We start from the raw sequence: 22,456 nt of genomic DNA, 5'->3' as shown, positions 1-22,456 counted from the left end.
CAGCATTAATTAACATTTAAAAATTACCAACGTGTGAATAACTCCAAATATCTAACTCTGCATATTTGCAAGTTTCTTACCAGCTACTGGTAAATCCAGTTTTGCTCGTTTCAATTCTGATATAGAATTTTGGAGCTGCTCTATTACAAAGTCATCTTCATAGAAGAAATCCTTGGCTAAAGACTCCTGCAGAAATTCTACAAGCTCTTCCATTTGTAATTTCATCAGATGCTCTATATAAGGAGAAAATATTACATAATACATTAAGACATCTTGATAATGAATACTCAAAAATGTACTTTAGTCATGAGGTGTTTTGTTTTCAAAGTAGAATGAAAAACATTTGTTAATTAGGCAGATAATAGATTTCTACAACTAGAGATCTAAAAATACATTTAAAATTCACTTGCAAGTCACCATGGAAATCCTTTCTACACATTATTCTTTACTTAGGACAGTGTTTTTCAAAAAGGGGCACCTTCAGCAAAACCAACTACAAGTCACCCTCCTTCAGCCTTCTCATGTCCAACAGCTTCAGGGCTTTATTTGTCAGCCTGCATCCTCTACTTAGAACCACTGCTCTGGATCTGTACAACAGACATCATCTCTCTTATCAGGAGCTCTGAAAAGCAGATAAACATTTTAAAAATCCCTATTTACAGCACCCTCACTCACAACTGAATTAACTCCCAATGAAATGATGATGGCAGTTCACACTTCAGAACCATTGCTTCAGGCTCTCTAAAAATTCAGGTCATATTTTGAAAGTCATTTTATAATTATCAGATTATTTTTGTTTCCCTTTTTACACAGCAGTAAGGCCATGTGAATTGCAAGGCTGTAACTGCATACCTGTGTCTCTTTTTTCATCATCTGTATATCATCAAAAGTTTCAGATGTATGATTTCAATATGGAAAGCATAAAAAAATGTTTTGGTGCTGTAATAAAAATGCTCTTGGCATGTATTCCACAATGACACTGATTGAATATACTATCCATGTTTTTGAGGGTAGACAAGAAATTGGAAAACAAATCAGAATCTGTCTTCTGCCAGCTTCTCTGCCAGCCCTCTCATCTCCTCTGCTGCCGTGAGGTTCTCTCAGTGTTTGATCATGGAGGAAGCTGCTGTGTACTTGCTAAGCAAGCAAATCCACACTGAGACTTTTTCCTCAGGTCTTCCCATTAAAAGAGTGGTGAATAATAAAAAAAAAATCATGTAGATATCTATTTGCAAATAAAGAAGAGAAACCAAAATGTTAAGCCTAATGATTTGCCTCTAAATGTTTAGCTTTCTCAAGTGCAGAAATGTAGAAGGTAACCTGTTCCATTTTTCCAAGTTGTTTATGAACAAACTGATGAAAACATCCCAGTGAGACAGTGAGGTAGCATCACCACAGTTCAAGAAGGATAAACTAGCAAGGAAATTAAAACATTAATTCTGTGGGCCCCACACAGATCTCTGCATTTACACAGAGTCACATGACTTCACTCAGAAAGCTCAAGTCCCACAGGAGGCGTGTCTCAAAGTTGAGCTACAAAGTATCATCCTTAGAAATGCTCATTAGAAGCCACCATCCACCTTCAAAAGCTTTTTGGGTCCTTGGAACTTAGGATGCCAAGTCACTTTGGGGAACCAGGCATAGACGCTTTAGACAGTTCTGTTCAAAATCTCAAATTTTACTTCACTCAAAGTCAAGAGGTGAAGGAGAAGGTCACACAGGCAGACTAGAGAATTTCTGGATTTTAATTACATTCTTGGAAAAACAATGGCATAAAGTCACACAGACTGGGGATTCCTCATTGCTGAGGTATTTGCTGGTAGATTTTCACCACTTAATGGCACAGTCTTCATTCTTTGTGTGGTTTTTGATTAATTTAAATCCTGTGGCTAAAGAAGCCATTTCCAGACCATGAAACTACCACACTTTTCCCCATTGTTTAGTCAGTAATACAACTGACTTCAGGTCCAAGTAACTTTCTTACTCTAATAAATACTTCTGTTTGACAATCACACTGCACTGGGCCCAGCTGAGATGGAGTTAATTTTCCCCACAGCTGCCCTGGTGTCTAGAAAAGTCCATCTTGTTTTCTCCTTCCCCCAGTCCTGCTCGAGAGGAGAGGGATAGAGCAGCTTAGTGGGCACCAGGATCCAGCCAAGATCAACCCACAACACACACACCATTATAAAGCAAAGATTTTTAACTTTCTGTGCATAAAGAATGAAAAATATCTGTCAGAAGCAGCATAAGGCACGTGGGAAACTAAGATTTTTACACATTAAGGTCAAACTACACAAAATGAGAACAAAACTAGCTAAACCTCTGTTTAGGGTTCAAAGGTTTGACAGATTTCTTTCTTACTTCTGTGCAGTTTCAGAATTGTGTAAGACATAGCAGTGAGAATCCTCTCTCCTTCAAGTATGTAGATATCCCATATCCTGAGGCTTAATGTAAAGGGAGTCTGCAATGACAGAATCAGGCAATGCTGTGAAAACAGTCTGCCCCAAGTCACAATTAAAAACAGCAACAGAAAGAAAAACATACTCACACGATCAAGAAAACACTGGAAAAACCACTTGGTTGTGTAAAAGCTGGTGGGCATATCCTGGGAGTCCTGCAGACAACACAGAAGTTGAAAAATACTTTCAAAAATCCAAGTAATGCCTTACATTCTCCATAAAAAAACATTTTCCCCTTGAGGCTAATGTACTCAATAGTCACCATAAATAATTAATTTAACTATATAAGACACTGTTACTCCAATCCAACAGAGGCAAATTCTGGTTTTTATAGCTTTTCTTCATAATTTCACCACCTGAAGAACAAGCACTTAGAGGTGCTAAAGTATTAATACATCCTAGACTTTTATCATGTTCTTGGGACAGAGGACAAAATCCTCTCTCAAGAAAATAAATCAGTATTCTGGAGCAACCCAAGTTCAGGCACTGGGTCCATTAAGTCTTTCACGCCTCTGTAACAAGGCTGAAAGGACTTCCTTACAAAAATACATATCCACCAGAAATTATTGAAAAAAACCCAAATTCTTTGACCAGTGGGCCTCAAACAGGATGTAGGCTGATAAGAATTTTATTTCTTGATTAAGGGGCCTGATTTCCCCTAGAGCACAGATAATCCATCAGCTATGACACCCATTCAAAGATTGCTAAAGCTTCTCTGCAGCTTTGTGGAGCTCTTCAAAGTCCTTTGCACAGTAAGACGAAAAGCCAAAGTAAAAGCAGAAAAGCTGAGAAATCTTGAATTTTTACTGTGGGACAACATCAGATTCTATGCTTGCCAGATTCAGCTTTGCCAAAAATTAAGCACCAAATTTAAGAATTTATTTATACAAACACTGAATAAACAATGGGCCAAATCCCTTTGGTTTATGTGCAGGCTTTACTTTTGTCTTTGAGGAGGTAACATTGGCTCATTTTAGTGACACACTCACAGGAAGAGATGAGGAAAAAGATGTTGCTGCAAGTGACCATCTCTTACACTACTTTTTAAGAACTGGAGACGGATTCTGGCAGTACCAATGCACTGTAAAGGAAATTCTTGATGCCTACTGGAAGGGCATTTTTCTCCCATTAGAAAAATAATTTACATCTTAGAATAAATATAGCCAATATTTTTAAAAAAGGCATATTATTTTCTATTTAAATGCATTAAAAGAGAGAAAACTCTACACTTAGCTTCATGAAAATAGAAGTATTTTAAATGGACCATTAACACCTCTTATAAAGGCTACTTTTAAAATAGAAACTTAAACTGATTGGTCCTAAAGTCACCTCTGTCCATAGATGAACCAACCACAAGCTAAACATACAAAAAGCCCCTGATAAAATGTTCTAGCATCACTTTGCTTACAGAAGCTCACACAAGGCCAAACAGAAGAACCACACATTGTCCTTAACTCAGAGGTCCAAAGTGAGACAGACACCCAAATTAATCAGTCTTAGCATCCAATTTGATCATAACTTTGTCAAGATGCACCATAACTTTGTCTATAACAAAAACAACAATACTTCTGCCTTTTAAAACTTCACATTTTTTCCTGAAGTTTGCTTATTCTTGATCTAGTGGGTTCACCTGAACTGAAATAAGATACAAAGCTGTAAGTTTGCATGGCTTGCATAGTGAAATAAATACTTACCAAATGCTCCTTAAGTTTGGACAAAAATTTCTTCAGAATTTTGTCATGATGTTCCTGAAACCTCATCAGTTTTGGAAAACCAGGAATAAAAAAACCTAAGAAAAGAAGTTGGCCACTTAACAGGTATTTGTACTAGTAAATGACATTAAAAAAGCCATTAAGGCTCCAAGAACATTATCCTTCTATAAGACCACTGGATCTGAACAGATATTCATAACAATATTTTGATGTCTCTATACAGATATGCACACACTCCTGCCTAAATAGCTACAGTCAATGCATTCCCTTAGTGACAAATATTCCATCAGAATGACAAATGACAGCAGATCCATCAGTCCTACATTAGTCAAACCAATATAAGATCATGTGGAAACCACATTTATAATTATTCTTTAAAAGAAAACCAAAACAAAGAATTACAACTCTCACCCACTAAAATTGAAATTATAGCCCAGAAAATTCATGAAGGAAGGGCAAGCAGCATAGGTATCTACTAGAACTGTCTGCATTGAGGAAAAGACCATAAAAAGACAAGAGGGATATTCTAGCAAGACAAATATCATGATTATATCCTATAAGCAAAGACTGTCAGCTCACACAACTGAAACAAAGGGCATTAAAAGCCCTATCTAATTGCTTTAGTGATTACACATGGAAAATTCTAAGTCCTGAGGTATCAGCAGAGTTGAAGTTAAAAGAAACCTCCAATATATTCTAAGCAGTATAAAAACTGGAAGAACAAGTACAGACCCATAGCAGCCATGCAACTTTATTAAAGTCTCAAACTGAAAAGCAAACTCTTTCTAGTTCCAATTGTGCAATTCAGTGCACAGTCACTAAGACACAAGATTTAAAACCTCAGATTCACACAAGTTTAGTATTTCATAGATACAAATGCAAATTCTACACTACTTAAATGTCAGGTTGCATATTTGGAAATTTCAATAACACAGGCAAGGCATTTGGTTTTTTTCTTACTGTAAACAGTGACTACATCAAAGCTAATTAGCCATCAACAATAACAATAAAGGTTCTTTTTCCATGAAAAGTTGCTCTTTTACATTTACATACACCAACTCATTATCCTGAATTTTTAAGACTATAGAAAGATCATTGGAAAGAGCTTGCAAAAAAGCACATAATTTTCAGGGTCAGATGTCTGTATTTTATAATCTAGAGACTTTCCATCTTCCATACAATATGAAATACCAGAGAGGCCAAATTAATCTCTTTATTTTTAAGTAGTTTTATACTAGAAATTAGTCTGGCTAATGGGCTGCACCCAAAAACTATTCCAGGTTGCTGTATCACAGGTAAAATTGAAAAAAACCATGAAAAACCTTGTCTGTGGGGAGAAGCTTTTAACCATCCTAATCCTGCCAATATGATTCTAATTGAATTTCTTAGCCCACCCCCATGATTTCCATAGGCAGATGCCTATTTCAGACAAGTATCTGATGGTCAGTGGCATCAAGTGCAACTATACAAGTTTTTCTTCATGGATTTTGGCAATTTGGAATTGAAATTCCTTAAGCTTTAAAGACAGTGCTTTAAGCTACTTTCCCCAAAGAAGAACACAGAAAGTGCAAGCTGTAATATGACATCAGTTAAATCAGTCTCCTGAGTTTAAAGTTTCCTTTCCAGAATCTACAGTGATATTTACAGATGCACAGTGACATTTAAAACAGATAAACTCAAGGAATCACAGGAAATCCAGGTTGGACAGGACTTCTGGAGATTATATGGTCCAACCTGCTGAAAGCAGAACCTTAGACTAGTTGGCAACATTTAATAAATGATAAACTGGGAACATATGAGTTATAATTAAAGTTTTATCAACCTCTATAAATGCACACTTGCCTAACAGGCACTCCTGTTAGGAGTTTCAGTTTCAGTGTGTATAATAAAGCTGTGACACAATGGTTCATATGCTCTGTGGAGAAGCTCATCAAGCCTTGGGCTACTCAAAGCTCCCTCCTTTCTCTCCCATCACTTGACAGGTGTGTGACAGGAATAAAGGAGGGAAGGAGGGAGGTCTGCAACATCTCAAGCAACTCCTCTGCCTGTGTGTTTACCCTCTAGTTTATCATGCACATGATTTGGTAAATAAGGACCTGATTTTAACTTACTTCCCCCAAAGTAAGAATTTTCTGTGAGCTTTGAGGAGCTCAGTATTCTACGTGGCTGCAGTTACACAGGTTTGGATTATTATGAAATTTATAGATTTTTTTTTGTAAGATGTTTTTAGTCTGTGCTATCATTGTGTAAAGCTCCAAGAAAATCTTTTGACATTTGATGAACTCAAAATTTCATTTATGACATTGACGTCAGATCACACTTTTTTTCCTCCCCGAGTTGATAGCTTTGCAGAACTGTAAACAGCAAAATAAAAAACTATCCCTTTGATTTGGGGGTGGAGAACATCCAGGAACAATGAAAAGTATGGGAAGGAAGATATCACAGAAGGAAAAATTCTTCAGCAGGCAAAAGCAGCTAGAACTTGTTGGAAATTTACTAAAAACCCCAAGTTCTGGATGACATTTACTTCTGCAGGCTTCCAAGAAGCACAGCTTTTCTAAATCACTAGAACTGCAACATCACAAATGTTTTGGAATTCTTGGACTTGTTCCATACCAACAGCCATGGAATATGCATAGATCATACTAAATCTGGCATGGAAAAGAGAGAACCGCCAATAACACAAGAGCAACAACACCATGAGGGCAGAAATTGTGTGAGGTACAGATAAAACTGAGAAGCCTGAAGTTCATGCCTAGACACAAGTCCATTTTTTACTGTAGATTCCTGTCCTGCCAAACGATAGCACAGCTGCAATATTACTTTACACATTCTGTATTAGGCTTCCACTGCTATTTTATTACTATATAGATGTCTACATTACCAGTTTTCAATTGGTTACATTCCCTGAGAGAGTAAGAGAAGAGGAAACCATCTGATTTTCATTAAGAACTATTTGAAAGATATCACATATAAAAACCATTACTCTCTCTTATGGATGAGAGCTCAGTAACATCCAATACCTCCCCCAAGTATAAAGCTCTCATTATGGTTTAATTTTGACCAATCAGAACAGAACAGTTTCATTTTCAAATAATTTTCAGCTTAAATAGGCCAGGTTGAAACCTAAATACACTGACAGGAAACTCCATACCATGCATAGCGTGCTTTGGACCAGAGAGAAGTTTCACCAAGGCCCAGAAGGCATCTTCTTCATTCATGAACATCAGGAGCAAAGCTGTGATCTGGCTCATTCCCTGACAGTATCCAACTTCCTGGAAATCATACAGTGGAAATATTAAAATGCTGGAAACAAAAGCCTCATAGACATGAGCTTCTAGCTTTTCCTTGAGTTAGTGGAGGAAAGATGATGCCTGTCCTGATAGCAAAGCTTCCTACCAAACACACTTCATATTTAAACATTAAAAATATTGATAGATAGAAGGGATGATGCACAACCCTCCAACTGCAAAGTAACCTGGAAGTATTGATTGCTCATTAGAACTCACTACTGATGAACAAAATCCTTGGTCAGTACTAATATGTTCAAGTTACTGTATCATCTTTTTGTCCAATGGATGCATTTCTCATTTAGTTGTAATTTGGGGTGTTTTATGGAGGGTGAGAGCATCTGGCTTTGTTCTTGTTTACAGTCAGGGCACCATCTGATAAACACAGGATTTTTTAACAGTGACCTGTAACTATAAACTTGCTCAAGTTTAGCAGCCCAATAGCAAGCAACTGTAATAAACCCAAAGAAAAAATTTATTGTTCCAAAACTGAACTTGAGTACTTCCTCTGCTATTAATTTTGGGTTTTATGGCAGGAACCAGCTGTCACTATCATTCAGCTGCAAAGATAACCCCATCAATAAAGTATTTGTAAGGACAATTACTTAATTGTAGAGTAAGTTTTTTCAGGTTTACAAGTTCTTAGCACAACTTTGTTCTAGAGATAAAAACAAAGCAGAAGAACTGCTACACATTAAGAGGAAAAATACATCAAGAAGTGCAAAATAACTTAAGAAGTGCAAAATAAAAACTTCCCTATAATATTCTCGTCATTACACTTTGATTTTAAACATAATTATTCATGCAACTTGAAAATACCAGTCCAATATTTTCTACGAGGTAGAAAAGGTCAGACAGAAAGGTTACATTCCTAGAAATCTGAAAAAATCCAAACCAACCAGTATTTAATTCAACTGCTTTAATTTCTCTTTCCTCTTCTAAAGTTAACATATTTTATATTGACTTATGGGGAGTTGCTGATGGATATGAAATGGAAGATGCACAGAAATGCTCAAAATGGGCCCAAGGAATGAGGGAATAGTTAAACCACAGTTAAATGTGGATATGAAGGCATTTCTTTTTCTTCTATTTTTAGCACAGTCAAAAGACATTACAAAATACATAAGCTTCTAACCCTTACAGTCTGGGAACCATACTCTAATAAATCCCATTCAGGACTGCAGCCAAGACCAAGCACTAATGTAAAGATGCAGCCTTTTAAACTAATTCAAATTTTTTTAACCTTTCAGGTTATTTAAAAAAATTATGAAATACACCTGTGGACTCCAACATGCGTCTTTCTGCAGTATTTTCCTCTCCAGCATTCAAATGAAAGGGAGGCAGATAATAGAATGGGGGAAATATCAGTCACATAACACTCCAGCACAGCACAAATTCATTATTATTACAAATTGTAAGCATAGTTCAGTCTGTCCAATAAAACTCATAACTCAGATGCTTTATTTACTCAAAATATGTCAATAAATAATTTTTTTCTATGTACTTCTAAAGGTCTCTGAAATGTTTGTTGGTTTTTTAGGGAGAAAGAGATGCAAGTTATTATCTTAGAGCACATTTAGAGAAACCAGATTTAAGTGTGAAGGAACACAGCTTACCGTATTATATATGGAATATGCAGCTAAAATATGGAACAAAGATTGTTGCCTGGAGAAATAAGAGCAGAAAATGAGAAAACTATAGTATTATCTTTTGTAAAAACAGAAAAACATAGAAGTAGTGAACTGCATTTTGGAAACGTTTTCCCAATTTAACTTGTCTAGCACTAAAGAACAGGATAAACCACATTTGACAACAATAAGTGCTTCTGATTTGAAGCCTATTTTGTAATTAGCACCTTATGATGTTTTACACATTGAAATGTTTCAAAAAGTATCAATACCCTTTAGAAGAGAGTAGTGACACATCATGACTTTTACAGACAGGTAAAGTGAAACATTGCATGGGTGACATTTCAAACACTGATTTATTCTGAATGCCAAAATTTAAACTCCCCAAACTTGTTTTCTGTGCTTGCAGAACACTAACAGCTGTTACTGATTCCAAACAGAGATGTAGAAGTGAAGATGTGAAATACACAAAGGTGTCTTAATCTTGGCACTGAAATTAAAGTCTGCTCTAGTGACTGCTACTGTCAAACTGAAGTAAAACAATATTAACTCTGGCTCAGCAGCCTGTGCTCAACTCTCTGTTGATCTCTGGGTATTTCAGAGCTAGAATTACAAAAAAGCTTTGTAGAGGTCCCTTGCTTTCTGTAAAACAGTCTAACTTGTGATGGTAGCCAGACAAAAAGCCTCAAACCACACCAAACCAGCCAGCATCACTCTGCTCTTTTCAAGTTGTGTATGAAACAATGGTGCAGGGCTCTCATAATCAACTTTTAAACTCACAGCTACTTTTTGTCACCTGCTCAGGAGAGAATCTGAATACCTGAATGCCTATTTTCATCTAAAAGTAAAACTGCTAAAATTTAACAGCAGAGTTTTGCATATTGTCCTTTTTCTGTCCAGTGAAATTTTCTCCCTGTTACTAATCAATGAATGGAAAGAGATATTAGCAGGCTAAAAAAAAAAGAAAAAAAGAAAGCATAAGCCAGAAGGCGCTTATTTTCATTTGGGAAGAAAATTTATATTTGGAGAATTTTATCAAAACATCTGCATTGTGGCATTTTGGTTCATCCTGTTGCAGAACTGAAGTTTAGCCATTCTCCAGTAACCAAAGAAGAGTGTAACAAGGTACTAGAGTTTAATCTGGAGCCTCATTTTACAATGACAAACTAACAGGTCCCCAGTGAACACAGGAACCTCCTGTACCCTCAGCTGACCACGTGAAACTGAGCACAGGAGCTCAATCTCATTCACAGCTCCCTACACAGAATAACAGTGACTTCAGCATTATTTACACTAGATGGTAGCACTGAAGACCTGGAAAAGAATGAACCTTCAAAGACATACAGTCTTCTTAAAAGTCAAACAAGCAATTGACTCACCCAGGGGACTTTATTTCATTGCTATGTGAAACGATTTCTGAATTTTTCATCGAGGCATTGCTGGAAATGCATAATATATGTACAGTAACTCTGAGATCTGCTCCAAGTGTGAAATTGCTTTAGGCAGCCAAAGGCTTTCCTGTGGAGGGCATGGTTACACCAGCCACAGGGACTGGAGCTGGCTCTGCTTGTGTTAACCCCAAACTGAACAGGCAACGAGCTCCTGTTGACATCTAAAATGTGTGCACAGAACACAGAGAGGCCTGAGCAGCACAGGCACTGCCAGCCCTGGATCAGAACTGCACTGGCTGCATGGAACCATCTCAGCCTGGGAATCTCTGCTCTGTGCTCCTTCCTTACAGCCTTCAAAGAAATTCCCCTGATTCAGGATTTTTTCCACAAAATATCCAGAATAATAACGTAAGAAAATATTTCTTTTATTATCACATTAAAGCCCACAGCTCTGAGTATCACTTTTTGAGAGCAGCAGACTACCATAAAATCTTCTTTGGCAAGAAAAGGAGATTAAAAACTGAACTAATACAGAGACAGAAGGGGAAAAATACCCTCTTCTTCTCAGCAGGGTGCTGATGCTGCAAGCAAGTAATAATACTGATGTTTGCATTCCCACTTTTTTCACTATTAAGCATTTTTAAAGATGACAGCTGCCTAATATTCCTCCTCCAGTGGCAGCAAAAAAATATAACGAAACAAAACATTTTGAAGAAATCCAAAAGCATTATGGCTGGTAGTTGTAAATAAATGCTCACTCACAAAAAGACTGCTTTATTTGGTTCTGAATTAGATAATGGGAGAATACAAAATCCAAAGGAAGGCTAAAATCTGTGGGGAGATGGAGGTTGACTTACTTCACACCGTATCTGTCCCGGAACATGATGTTGTCTCTGTACGTGCGGTTCACATCGAGGTCAATTTGCCGAATATCTGGTGAGCACCCTCGTGCTTGATACTTCAATTTCTGGGAGTACAGGAAAGAACAGAGGTTTAAAATTGTGAACTCTAAAAGAGCAGAAACCTGCTTGACTGTACAGCTGTGTTGAATTAATTGCCATCATAGGATTTAAAACAATACAGAATAGCAACTCACAAGATTAACAGTTTTAATTTCCAAAATAAGCATGTACATCGTCAAATTCTATGAGTCAGAGAAACAGCCACAGAGTAAACATGCAGAAAGACCCATCCCATAATACACATTTTTTGACACATCATTTACAACCCGTATTTAAGACTGCTTCAGCATTTTAAATTTCTTATTGTCATGTCTGAGGCAAGTACAGCACTAGAGAAAGTTAAATCTCAGGAACAAGAACCTGAGATGCAAATGCTCTAGACTAGGCTTTAAGGAAATGATTTAGTGTGCTTTTCATACTTCCCCTGTCTTTTTCTCTAGCAGAAGTAATAGCTACATAGCTGCCAGTTATTATCTAAATACAGATAATGGACATTTCTCTAGTAATTTCCTGTCTTTCTGTTTTAATCTAATTTAGCTGTAGAATATGTCTACTTTAGCACTTGCTTTAGTGTTTTATAATTAAATCCATTTTTGTAATTGAGTACTTATGAAACCTGCACAGGTTTAGACTGACACCTTATTTTTTGCACTTACAATAATTTTCTCTTGACTCTCATTCATTTATTCTCACTTCTGTCAGTAAATTTGAGTTTGCAAGACCCTGGATTCAACGTGGTATTTTTAAAACATTACTTCTGACTATTAGAGAATACCACAGAGAAGCAAAAGGCAAAACTCTATGGACTCTGGTTGCAAGAATACAAGAATAAAGTAAAAAATGATCAGAACAAAGGGCTCAAACAGGGAACAATAACATGCATCAAGTCTGTTGAACACAACCAGAAGCTTTAGGCACATGAGGAATTACTTGTAAGTCATTGAACCAACATAACACTAACCACAATCTCAGCTATGTGCACCATCAGTACAATTTCAACTGAACACCCAGAATTATTTGTCCCCCAGACAGACAGAAAAGCAGCAAAGGGAAAATTTCTAGTTTTAAACACCTATGGATGGAATATAGGAAAAGAAGCACCCTAAGCCCATGCAATCTCTCACACGTGAAAGAACAGAAAGATACCAAAAGTTTGAGAAACAGGAAGGACAGAAGGTTAAGAACTGAAATTTCCCCTGCAAAGTGAACTGAAAGAAGCTATTTGACCTACAATAAACATTTATTATCCTTCTGACTTTAAGGTGTGCAGTTTGTAAGTGACACTTGCAGTGAACAGTGTTAGTATCACTTCAGAAAATAGGAAAATAGAGAGCAGCAAGATGAGTATATCACAAATAAATCAGATAATGATGGAAGAAACTCTTTCTACTTCTGTATCTGAAGTACAAACATTTCTTTGTTTTGCATTGAGCATTAGATGACATCAATAATTCCTGAAGATTATTTCACCTATTTTTAAATGCTACTAATTTTACTTGGCATTCTTTCTCACAACTACATTATTCACATAACCTGTTTTACCTCCTTTGGATCTCCCACTAGTCTTATTGAGGAACTTAAAATATAACAGTCAGAAAAAGCAGCCTGTTGGACTAAAGAGCAAGAAATATGAGGAAGGTAACAGACACCAAAATTTAGATAACATCAATACCAACACCAATCTTCTTTCTTAAGAATCCTCATCTACTGAGACTCAACCTCAGCTCAGCTCTTGAATACACAGCCTTTTTCCTAGTTAAAACAAGCAAGAGAGTGCAGTGTAATTTCTAATTAATTTGTTTAACATTGCATAACAGCAAAGGCTTGATAAAGCCTCTAGCTTTAGTATCTGATATTTTTAAATTAATATTAAGTAGAAATTCTACAAACTCACATTATAAAAGTCTTTCATTTCTTCTTTCATCTTCGGAACATCAAGCAACAAAGACCAGACTTGCCCTCTCAACTGCAGTGGGATCCCTTTATAAATTCTCCTATGAAACTGCAAAAACAGAAAAGAAGGTAAAAATGCAGCCCAATTTACAATGCTCAGAATAAAAGGAATAGTGATGCACAACATGCTGAAGAGAAAAATGGAATTACACCAAGCACCCTAGGAAAGGGATGACCTGCTGGGGACAGAGTGTTCCAGTGTATTTTGAACAATGTGTCCAGCAATGACATTTGGGACCTCTTGCCAGAATCCAGAGGCACAGGGACAAAATAGACACATAGGCCAAACCATCCCAGGTGATGTTTTCAAGCCAGGACTTTTGCATGTAGGAAGGTTCTATCAAAATTGTATCACCTTTGCTCAGCAAATGTTGTAATTTAGATCCCAAAAATTAGATTCTTAGCAACGCTATTTCAGGATAAGCCACAAATAACTCACTGTAATTGCAGCCTATAAATAGAAATAGCAAAAAAGCAAGCAGCAAAATCACAAAGCTCTAAAAATTATCGTAAAAACCCAAAAGCAGAACTGATTTTTGAATTCCTTTAAAACTGTGACAGTATGCTCAAATGTATGTGTGCAAGGAAACAAACCTTTTGTGAGACCACAAAAAACCACAATGTGCCATTTCTAAAGCTGACAGATCTCACATTCTATTTCTAAACTAATAATCAATCTCCTACATGCATATTAAAACATTTGCAAAAAAAACCAACAAAAGAACACAAAAAGGTGTTATCATCTTTGAAGACATATCTAAGACAAGGAATATTAAAAAGACAACTGTGACACAGAAAATGAACCTTTCTGAAATTATGTTTTTACCATTATTTTAATGATTACACAGGGAGACAATTAGGTTTAAAAGAGAACAAACCACAGACAACCACTCTCCAATTTTTCTTCATGTTTATCCCACAATGGAAGTTAGACCTTAAAAATTTCAGTTGACAAAGCTACCACTTCCTTTAAACATTTTTATAAAAGTTATGTTTGCAGTAAGAAATAGTTTAAAAGCAATGTCCTCCTCAAAGACAGGGCTGTTTTTCTTTTCACATATTTCACATCTCCAGTTTTGGGAAATTAATGAACCCCTCATTGCAGTGTATTTCCAACCCTCCTGCCGTTTGGAATATATCAGATCTTTAAAGGTGTCTTTAATGCCAGCAAGGATTTGTGTCTGGATTGCAGAATCTCTAACTCTTGCACAAGTAAGGTTATGAGTTTCTTTCCTTGCTCCTTTTTCAAATGAAAAACATAAACTTGTATAAGATACAACAGCCATCCTGGAGGCTGTCCACAAAAAAAAATGTTGTGCTTCATGAAGAAAACTTTGCTGCATTAACACAAAGAATGCTAAAGCAGCAACACTTGCAGTGTGAGCACAGCTGTGCCAGTAGAGTTTTTTCTGTAAAGATGAAGAACAACATACAGAGCTCCAAAGCAGCCTTCTCTACAGATGGATACCCTGAGCTCAGGTCACACAGGATTTCAGTGTGTGCCAACCCAGACACAAAGGTACCTGCTTGTGGGAGAGAAGAAAATTCAGTCTTTTGAAAGCCAAACACCCCCAACTGCAGAGGAGTTGTCCTAGGAAGAGATTAGCCTGTCTACTAGAAAGCAGAATGAGCCAAATTTGCAACATCTTTTCTGGAAATTTGGAAGAAAACTATGGAAAAAAACATGCAGTAATCTATGTCCTCAGTGACAGGTAGTTTTATTCCTCAGACCCATGTGCAGCAACAGAGTACCTTCACAACAAACATTTTTGTCAGCTCATTATCATTTTGTAACTCATTTTCAAATGTCTCCAAGAACAAAAGGTTATTAATGAAGACAACTGGTTGAAAAAAAAATTCTCAAGACTACTGTTGTCGTATAAATTAATATTTTGGGAGAAGGTCAGGTAGATATAAAAGGCCAGAAATAATCCTTTATAATAATAGCTTCTTACCCAAACAGAATTATAACAATTCAAACTATCTATCCAAATTGTGGAGCTGTTCAGGATTTTTTTGGAAAATAAAACTGAAGGAGATGAATCTCTAGTTTCAGAGGAGTTCATGGCATTTAAAATTTTCCCATCTTCTGCACTGTCTAGATTGAAACAGCCAAATGCTAGAAGAGCTCTTAAAACAGTAAGTAAAAACTGAGTGAACTGAGAGAGAGAACTGTGGAAGCACTTTTCACAGAAAAGTTTGAAAAGTGAGTTGCAAACATAACTTTATGAAGAACAGAAAGGACAGAGAGGTGAACAGTTTCATCAGCCAACTACAGCTATGCAAAAAAAAAAAAAACACAGCAGGAAAGCAAACATTTTTAGTAGCTAAGTTCTGAATTGTTGCACTACCTGGCAGAATAAACCCAAAGAACATTCACAGCTTCTTGCAAACCATTTTAGATCTGTGTTCAACTGACTCTGCTGCTCCATCTCTTCTTTTATTGAGGCAGAGAAAAAGCTCTCAGTCATCCCAAGTCATTACCAGATCCTGCCTACAGACGCAGCAGAACACAAAACCAAAGACTTTCACTATCTGATATAGAGGAGAGAAATGTCAGTCTGGCATGGGCTTCAGTGCACAAACAAGAACATGGAAACGAGTGTGAAAAATTTCATATCTAATGGAAAACTGAGAGGAGTGGCTGATACACCAAGAGGGCTCTGCTGCCACCCAGAGGGATGTTAACAAGCTGGAGACATGGGCTGCCAGGAACCTCACAGAGTTCAACAAGGAGAGGTGCAAAGTCCTGCACCTGGGAAGGAACAACCCCAGGCACCAGAACATTCCAGGGGTCACCAGCCAGAAAACAGCTCAGAAGAAAAGGATCTGGGGGTCCTGGGGGTCCTGGTGGACACCAAGCTGAGCAGGAGCTGGGGCAGTCCCCTTGAAGCAAAGATGACCAGTGGTATCCTGGGCTGCACCAGACAAAAGCATTCCCAGCAGGCTGAGGGAGGGGATCCTTTCCCTCTGCTCAGCACAGTGAATCCAGCTTGTCACACTCATTTTTTCTGAAAAATCCCTTCACCCAGGAGTTTCTCCTGGGAAGCTGAGAAGCCTCAGAGAAAAAGGAAAACAATTCTTATCTCATTTGCTTCTCCTGTGTTGTGCTCATGTGGAATGTGTTTGGAGATTGTTTACCCACAGGTGATTGTTTCATTGGTTTCATGTGAATTGTTTGGACTTATTGGCCAATCAGGGCCAAGCTGTGTTGGGGCTCTGGAGAGAAACATGAGTTTTCATTATTATCTTTTTAGCCTTCTGTAAGTATCCTTTCTGTATTCTTCAGTATAGTATAGTATTCTTTAACATAATATAGTATCATGAAGTAATAAATTAACTTTCTGAGAACATGGAGTCAGATTCACCATTCCTTCCTGCCACAAGGGACCCCACAAATACAATACCAGTTCTCAATACAAGACAGACATGGACACATTGCAAAGGGCTACAGAGATGATGAAACTTCACCACCTCTGCCATGAGGAGAGGCTGAGAGGGCTGGGACTGTTTAGCCAGGAGCAAAGAAGGCTCAGGGGGATCTGATCAATTTGTCTGTAGCACCACCCTGAAGGGAGAGCGCAAAAAGAACAGAGCCAGGCTCTGTTCAGTGCTGTGCACTCACACAACCAGAGGCAATGGGCACAAACTGAAACAGTGGAGATTCCCTTTGAACATCAGGAAACACATTTTCACTGTGAGAGTGACAGAGCAGTGGCACAGGTCACTCAGTCAGGTTGTGGTGTCTCCAACCTTGGAAATCTCAAAAGCCATCAGGACATGGTTCTGGGCAGCTCAAGCAAGTGCTGGATCAGGTGACCTCCAGAGGCCCCTTCCAAGCCCAACCTTTCTGTGACCCTGTGCAATGCTGCAGTTTTGTGAAAATTACACAGCTGTGCTTGTGCTGCATCTTGGGGAGTGTTGGGGGGGAACTCACACACACTTCACTGCAAAATTCATGTCTGATAATCATTCAGTCACCAAACAGTTAAAGAAAATATAAATGAGCACACTGATTACTAGCTAGCTGAATGTCTTTACCATAAGCACCATGCTAGTGCCCTCTGCTGTCTTTTATGTCCTTATGTAATACCAGGTAAAACATCTGCTGAGAAATGCTGCTTGTATCTGTATACTTGCAGAATTCTCATCTACTTTCCTGCTCCCTCTGAATTAATAATTAAAACAGAAAGTAGAAATTACAGGAAGTTACTTTTTTCTTGTGCTTCTAGGAAGATGAAATAGTGAGTAATTGTAAATAATTTGTGCAGATTAAGGCTTTCTTAAGATCATCACTCAGAACAAAGCACAAATACATAAACAGAGTTCAGATAAAAAGACAAATCTATAAAGATATTCATCATTCAAAGAATGGGGCTATGGGATCTGGGATGTTCCCAGAAGCACAGGACATCGAGAAAAGAAAGTGATGCTCAATACATATGATTATATAAACACAGGATACATAAAAATACAAGTTTAAATTCTGTAGCACATCTAAGCTGATATTCAGACAAGGACAGCAGTCAAACTCCTGCAATTACTAGTAAGATTGTTGATCCTAAAGTAGGTTAGGTGGGAGAAGCTGACACTAAATGAGGCCCCATCGTGTGGGAATTCAAAGAAGCTTCTCATGTAAAAACAAACTGGACTATAAATACTCTGAATATACAGAATGAACTAAAACCCTTACAAAGCAAGAAGACAAAAAAAATTTTTAGCTATCATCTCAATGAAGGCCATAATGTCCAACATGCAAAAACACCTGGAAAACAACTTCCCCTTCTTTGCCTGGCCCCCATCGCTCCAGTTCACGAACCCAACTGGTTTCTGGAAAGAGAAATGAGGCCACTGTCACACAGCACTGGCCTGAAGAGTGGCAATTGGCCTCATTGCTCCTGCAAGATATAAAGTTGGTTTTCTTGAAAATAAAACTTTCTCAGCTGTCAGGCAGAGCTGCACAAGTAGCAAAGGGATTCCGCCACCTCAAAAAGAATCCGTGATGAGAAGCATAAGAATTAAAATCTGAAGTCTCACAAGAAAGTATATTTATAATGAAAAGAAAATATATTTATAAAGGCTGCTGCCTTTAGAGGTTCTTCAGCTTCTGTGGGTTGTAAAAAAGGAAGAAAAAGTGCAAACAGAAGAGTTGCTCCATCTCATTGAAAAATCTCAGGAATGCAAAGAGGGTTCTTCATTAAGGCTCTGTGTTCAGACTCCAAACGAACTGGAGACTTGACTATTACACTGTGTGTGAATGCCAGAACAGCTGGAAATGGCAGCTACCCTGATTGTTTCTCTTCTTCCTTTCCCCTTCAATTTAGGCAACTTCAATCACAGATAGATGAAGGCAGACAGGGAAAGACAGAAATACTTTGGTGGAAATACTCAAATGGGAATACAACATATAACAGTTTTATTTAATCTTTCCTGAAAGTTATGATCATACTAAGCCAGGAAGGATTTACTATCTGTGGGTGGTTGATTGTACCCTGAACTACTAAGCAGTAGAATACAAATAGGAAATAAAAGCACAAACAGAGAAGGACCATGCTGAAACACAAACTTTGCTGCCCTGTGACACTTCCTGCATAAGAAATGACTGATGGGGAGATGAAAGCTTTATTTTGACAAATATCAATCAAGCAAAGACACCAGGGCAGTTCCACACTTCAGAGTGGTATCTGTAAGAACCATGACAACTCCACTGAAAGAGATGCCTAAATAACCACACAGGAATCAAGGAGTTTTATATACAAAGCGCAAGTCAGACAAAAGCACCAGGAGGCCTTTATGAACGAACAGGAGTGCCTGGACAATCTCAAACAGAAAAAGGAAGCTTATGGGGAAGAAGCAAGGACAGGCAGTTTGGAGGAATACAGAGAGATTGCCCAAGCAGTCAGGGATCAGTTGGAGAACTGAAGCCCTGGTGAGATCAAATCTGGTCAAGGACATAAAGGCAACAAGAAAACCTCCCACATAAGGAAGAAATTCTTCCCTGTGAGGATGGTGAGACCATGGCACAGGTTCCCACAGAAACTCTGACTGCCCCATCCCAGCAAGTGTCCAAGGCCAGGTTGGATGGAGCTCTGAGGAAGGTGGCCCTGCTCATGGCAGGGGGCTGGAACTTGATGATCAATGAGGTCCTTTCCACCCCAGGCCATTCAATGATTCTGTGACTCTACATTGTTATGGAGCTGTACATGGGCTCACTTTATTACATCATACTTCAATAACTCTCAACTATTACCCAAATACGGTAGAGCCTGGCACATTTCTGCTCTCAATATGACAATTCTTCCATCTTTTTCCAGTTCCTCATAGGCATACATTTCTAATCTCTATTCCCCACCCCATCTTTTTTACAAGGTTTAGCACAAGAGTTCTAATGGCGAAACAGTATGAAGTTTTCAGATGCCTCATCTATTTCTTTCTTTCTTTCTTTCTTTCTTTCTTTTCTTTCTTTCTTTCTTTCTTTTCTTGTGTATTTATAGATATGTATATATTCTGCATCTCAAATGCACACACACACTCACCACTGTGTTAATGTTTTCTCATTCATTTTCTTTGGGAAGTTATGATAGAAAAAAAAAATCAGAAGCAGCCTATAGGCAGCTCTGCAAGAGTACTGAATGAAAACTGTAGTTTGCAATTAAGCATATGACAGTTTGGGAATAATGGAATCAAATATAAGGATTCATTTATAGTATGTGTACAGTATGAACAGATTCCTTCAAGGCAAAGCTCTCTCAGCTGTATATTATGAAGGCTCATCACAAACAGGCTGTCCAAAGTCCTGTATTTTGTACAATACCTGCAGTATACTTGGGACCATCACTTTCTCTCGGTCTCCCTTCCTTCCTACTTAAGAACACAATCATGTCTCAAATGCACCATTTTCCAAAACCAAACCATCAGTACAATTATAATCTATAATCCTATAACACTGTTACTGTTGCTGTTGCTGCAATGTTCCCTTCAGTGCTGTTTCTAAAGAACATTCATTTCAGGAGCAGCCTGACTGCACAGAAACCATGGCAGTGTCAGGTGATGTGAGTCTTGTAACACACAGGTTGTTCATTTTCTTTAGCAATTTGTTCTTCTAACATTAACCACTTTATCCAGTCAAGTAAAGACAGAAAACAAGACTCAGGAACTGTTCCTGCAACTACTCCTTCCATGCTTCACGAATGTGAGCTTGGAAGGCTGGTGCATTCTTCCAACACACTTCCAGATAAAAATTGCCTTTAATTGTGAGTTTTGCACAGCTCTGAGAACATGGCCAGGCTTTCCATAAAGAGCAGTGACAAACAATGTCTGACTTTCCACTGGATGCTCAGGAGGAGGAGTCAGCTGATTCTTTATTGTGTATCTTCTGGTTCACTTAGCACATTAAGAGGTGAGATAGCATAAGGAAAACACCCTTGTTTTTTAAACCTCATGTGCTTCACTAGAGTTCCACAATGAGTGACTTTTTTTCCTAGCCTCAAGGGAAGTTCATCCCTTTATGAACATATTGAATTATTCCGGCCCCTATTTATAGTTCAGCCTATAATTTGTTACATGAACTGAAACTCTTTCTGCTCAGCTGATCTGCCAGACCTTCTGCATGCCTGGTGAAGAGAGGATTATTTATTTAAGTCACTGTCTCGTGGACTGATGTCACCAATGGCTGAAGAGCACAACCACTGCTGCTTAGATGACACGTGGTTATTGGGTTACCTAAAAGGTCACATTTAACATTCTCTTTGCAAATAAAGCAGCTGTTATGGAGGGTTTTTTTATTGTCTCTTTGACTTGGGAACATATTTGATCTTAAAATCTCCTTACTGCTACATTAACAGAACAAGAAACAAAGTCACAACAGTTAAGAACCCTATTTTCTCCTCCCAGACAAAATGGCAGGACAGAAAGTAAGATTATAAGAAAAACTTTGGGAACAAGTAATTATTTTTCATGCATTCACATCATATTTTAAGGAAATGAACTTTCTAGATTCTGAGCTATACCAACAGAAGTCCCAACAGAAAAGGCAAAGACAGCTTGTGTTAAGCTGTCTTGTGTTAAAACAGCTTAACACAAGTCCTAAGCTGTGTTGAAGAGTAGAAGGAATCTGAATTTGGGATTCTGTGCCATTTTCCACCAAACAGCCACAAGAGCAGCTATGAAAACCCTCCCAGAGCCCAGTGCTGGGAATACAACCTCTCCAGCAAATTTTTTTCCAGCTGAAATTCTTCCATGATTTTAAGATGACCAAGACCACAATTCCAGCAAATAAACTGGTTACATGAAGTCCCCACCTAGCTTTTAAACCAAGTAAAAGAATTTAGCATTTAATGGCACACCTGACATGACCGACTCTGTCCACAGATCATTCTGCACACATGAATACACTGAACACAATTCCTTCCATTTGATCACCAATTTTGTTGGGTACGTACTATTGGGTTATTAGGTATTACTGCATTTTGGAAGAACAAAAAACTTTATTTTTTCAGTTTGGGGTTTGGTTTTTTTTTCAGATATCAAACACAGGCAATCGAATTTCAGGGTATGCATTCTTTCTGAAATGACAGCCAATGACAAAAGCATGCAGAATTTTACCTTTTCAGTATTCTTGTATTTTTCCCAGCTTTTCAGCATCTTAAGCCATTTTGTAGTTCTTTCAATTTCAAGGTTCTTTTGCTGAAAAGGAATCAGAAATTTTTAGCATCTCCAAAACAAATGCATTTATAAAGTTGTCTATGTTTTTTTTAAAAGAACAAGAAAAAGTTTAACAGAGCATCATGAATTTTTTATTCAGTCATCTGAGAACAGCAAATAGTTCATTTCATCAGGTCATTTAAAATATCCAAAAAACCAGCCAACCAAAAAGCAGAAACTCTTATTTTCAGCACTATGGATGAATTGTATTTTATAAGAGGAGGTTAAGTACAAGATTTCTAGAAGTTTCTTTCTTACATATTTGACAAGTTACCAAAAAAAAAAAAAAAAAAAATCCAAAACAATAAAACTTCCATTTGTTTTTATACTCAGTTTTCAGGCAAATAATTTCTGCTGC

General features: G+C 37.7%; 1 protein-coding gene across 4 annotated transcripts in view; it reads right to left on the bottom strand.

Moving 5' to 3' along the window:
* USP6NL (USP6 N-terminal like) overlaps nucleotides 1-22,456 on the bottom strand; it is a 113,371-nt gene that overhangs the window by 14,196 nt on the left and 76,719 nt on the right. For all 4 annotated transcript variants that reach the window (XM_030959413.1, XM_030959410.1, XM_030959412.1 and 1 more), the window contains 9 exons: nucleotides 22,000-22,080; nucleotides 13,337-13,444; nucleotides 11,338-11,447; nucleotides 9,078-9,126; nucleotides 7,326-7,446; nucleotides 4,154-4,248; nucleotides 2,549-2,614; nucleotides 2,362-2,461; nucleotides 81-233 (listed from right to left, as the gene is read on the bottom strand). In XM_030959413.1, the coding sequence (XP_030815273.1) occupies nucleotides 81-233; nucleotides 2,362-2,461; nucleotides 2,549-2,614; nucleotides 4,154-4,248; nucleotides 7,326-7,446; nucleotides 9,078-9,126; nucleotides 11,338-11,447; nucleotides 13,337-13,444; nucleotides 22,000-22,080 (883 nt within the window). The remainder of the gene's footprint in view (nucleotides 1-80; nucleotides 234-2,361; nucleotides 2,462-2,548; nucleotides 2,615-4,153; nucleotides 4,249-7,325; nucleotides 7,447-9,077; nucleotides 9,127-11,337; nucleotides 11,448-13,336; nucleotides 13,445-21,999; nucleotides 22,081-22,456) is intronic.

Source organism: Camarhynchus parvulus, chromosome 1A, assembly GCF_901933205.1.
Source record: "Camarhynchus parvulus chromosome 1A, STF_HiC, whole genome shotgun sequence".
Classification (NCBI taxonomy): domain Eukaryota; kingdom Metazoa; phylum Chordata; class Aves; order Passeriformes; family Thraupidae; genus Camarhynchus; species Camarhynchus parvulus.
This window is presented reverse-complemented; position numbering and strand designations above follow the sequence as displayed.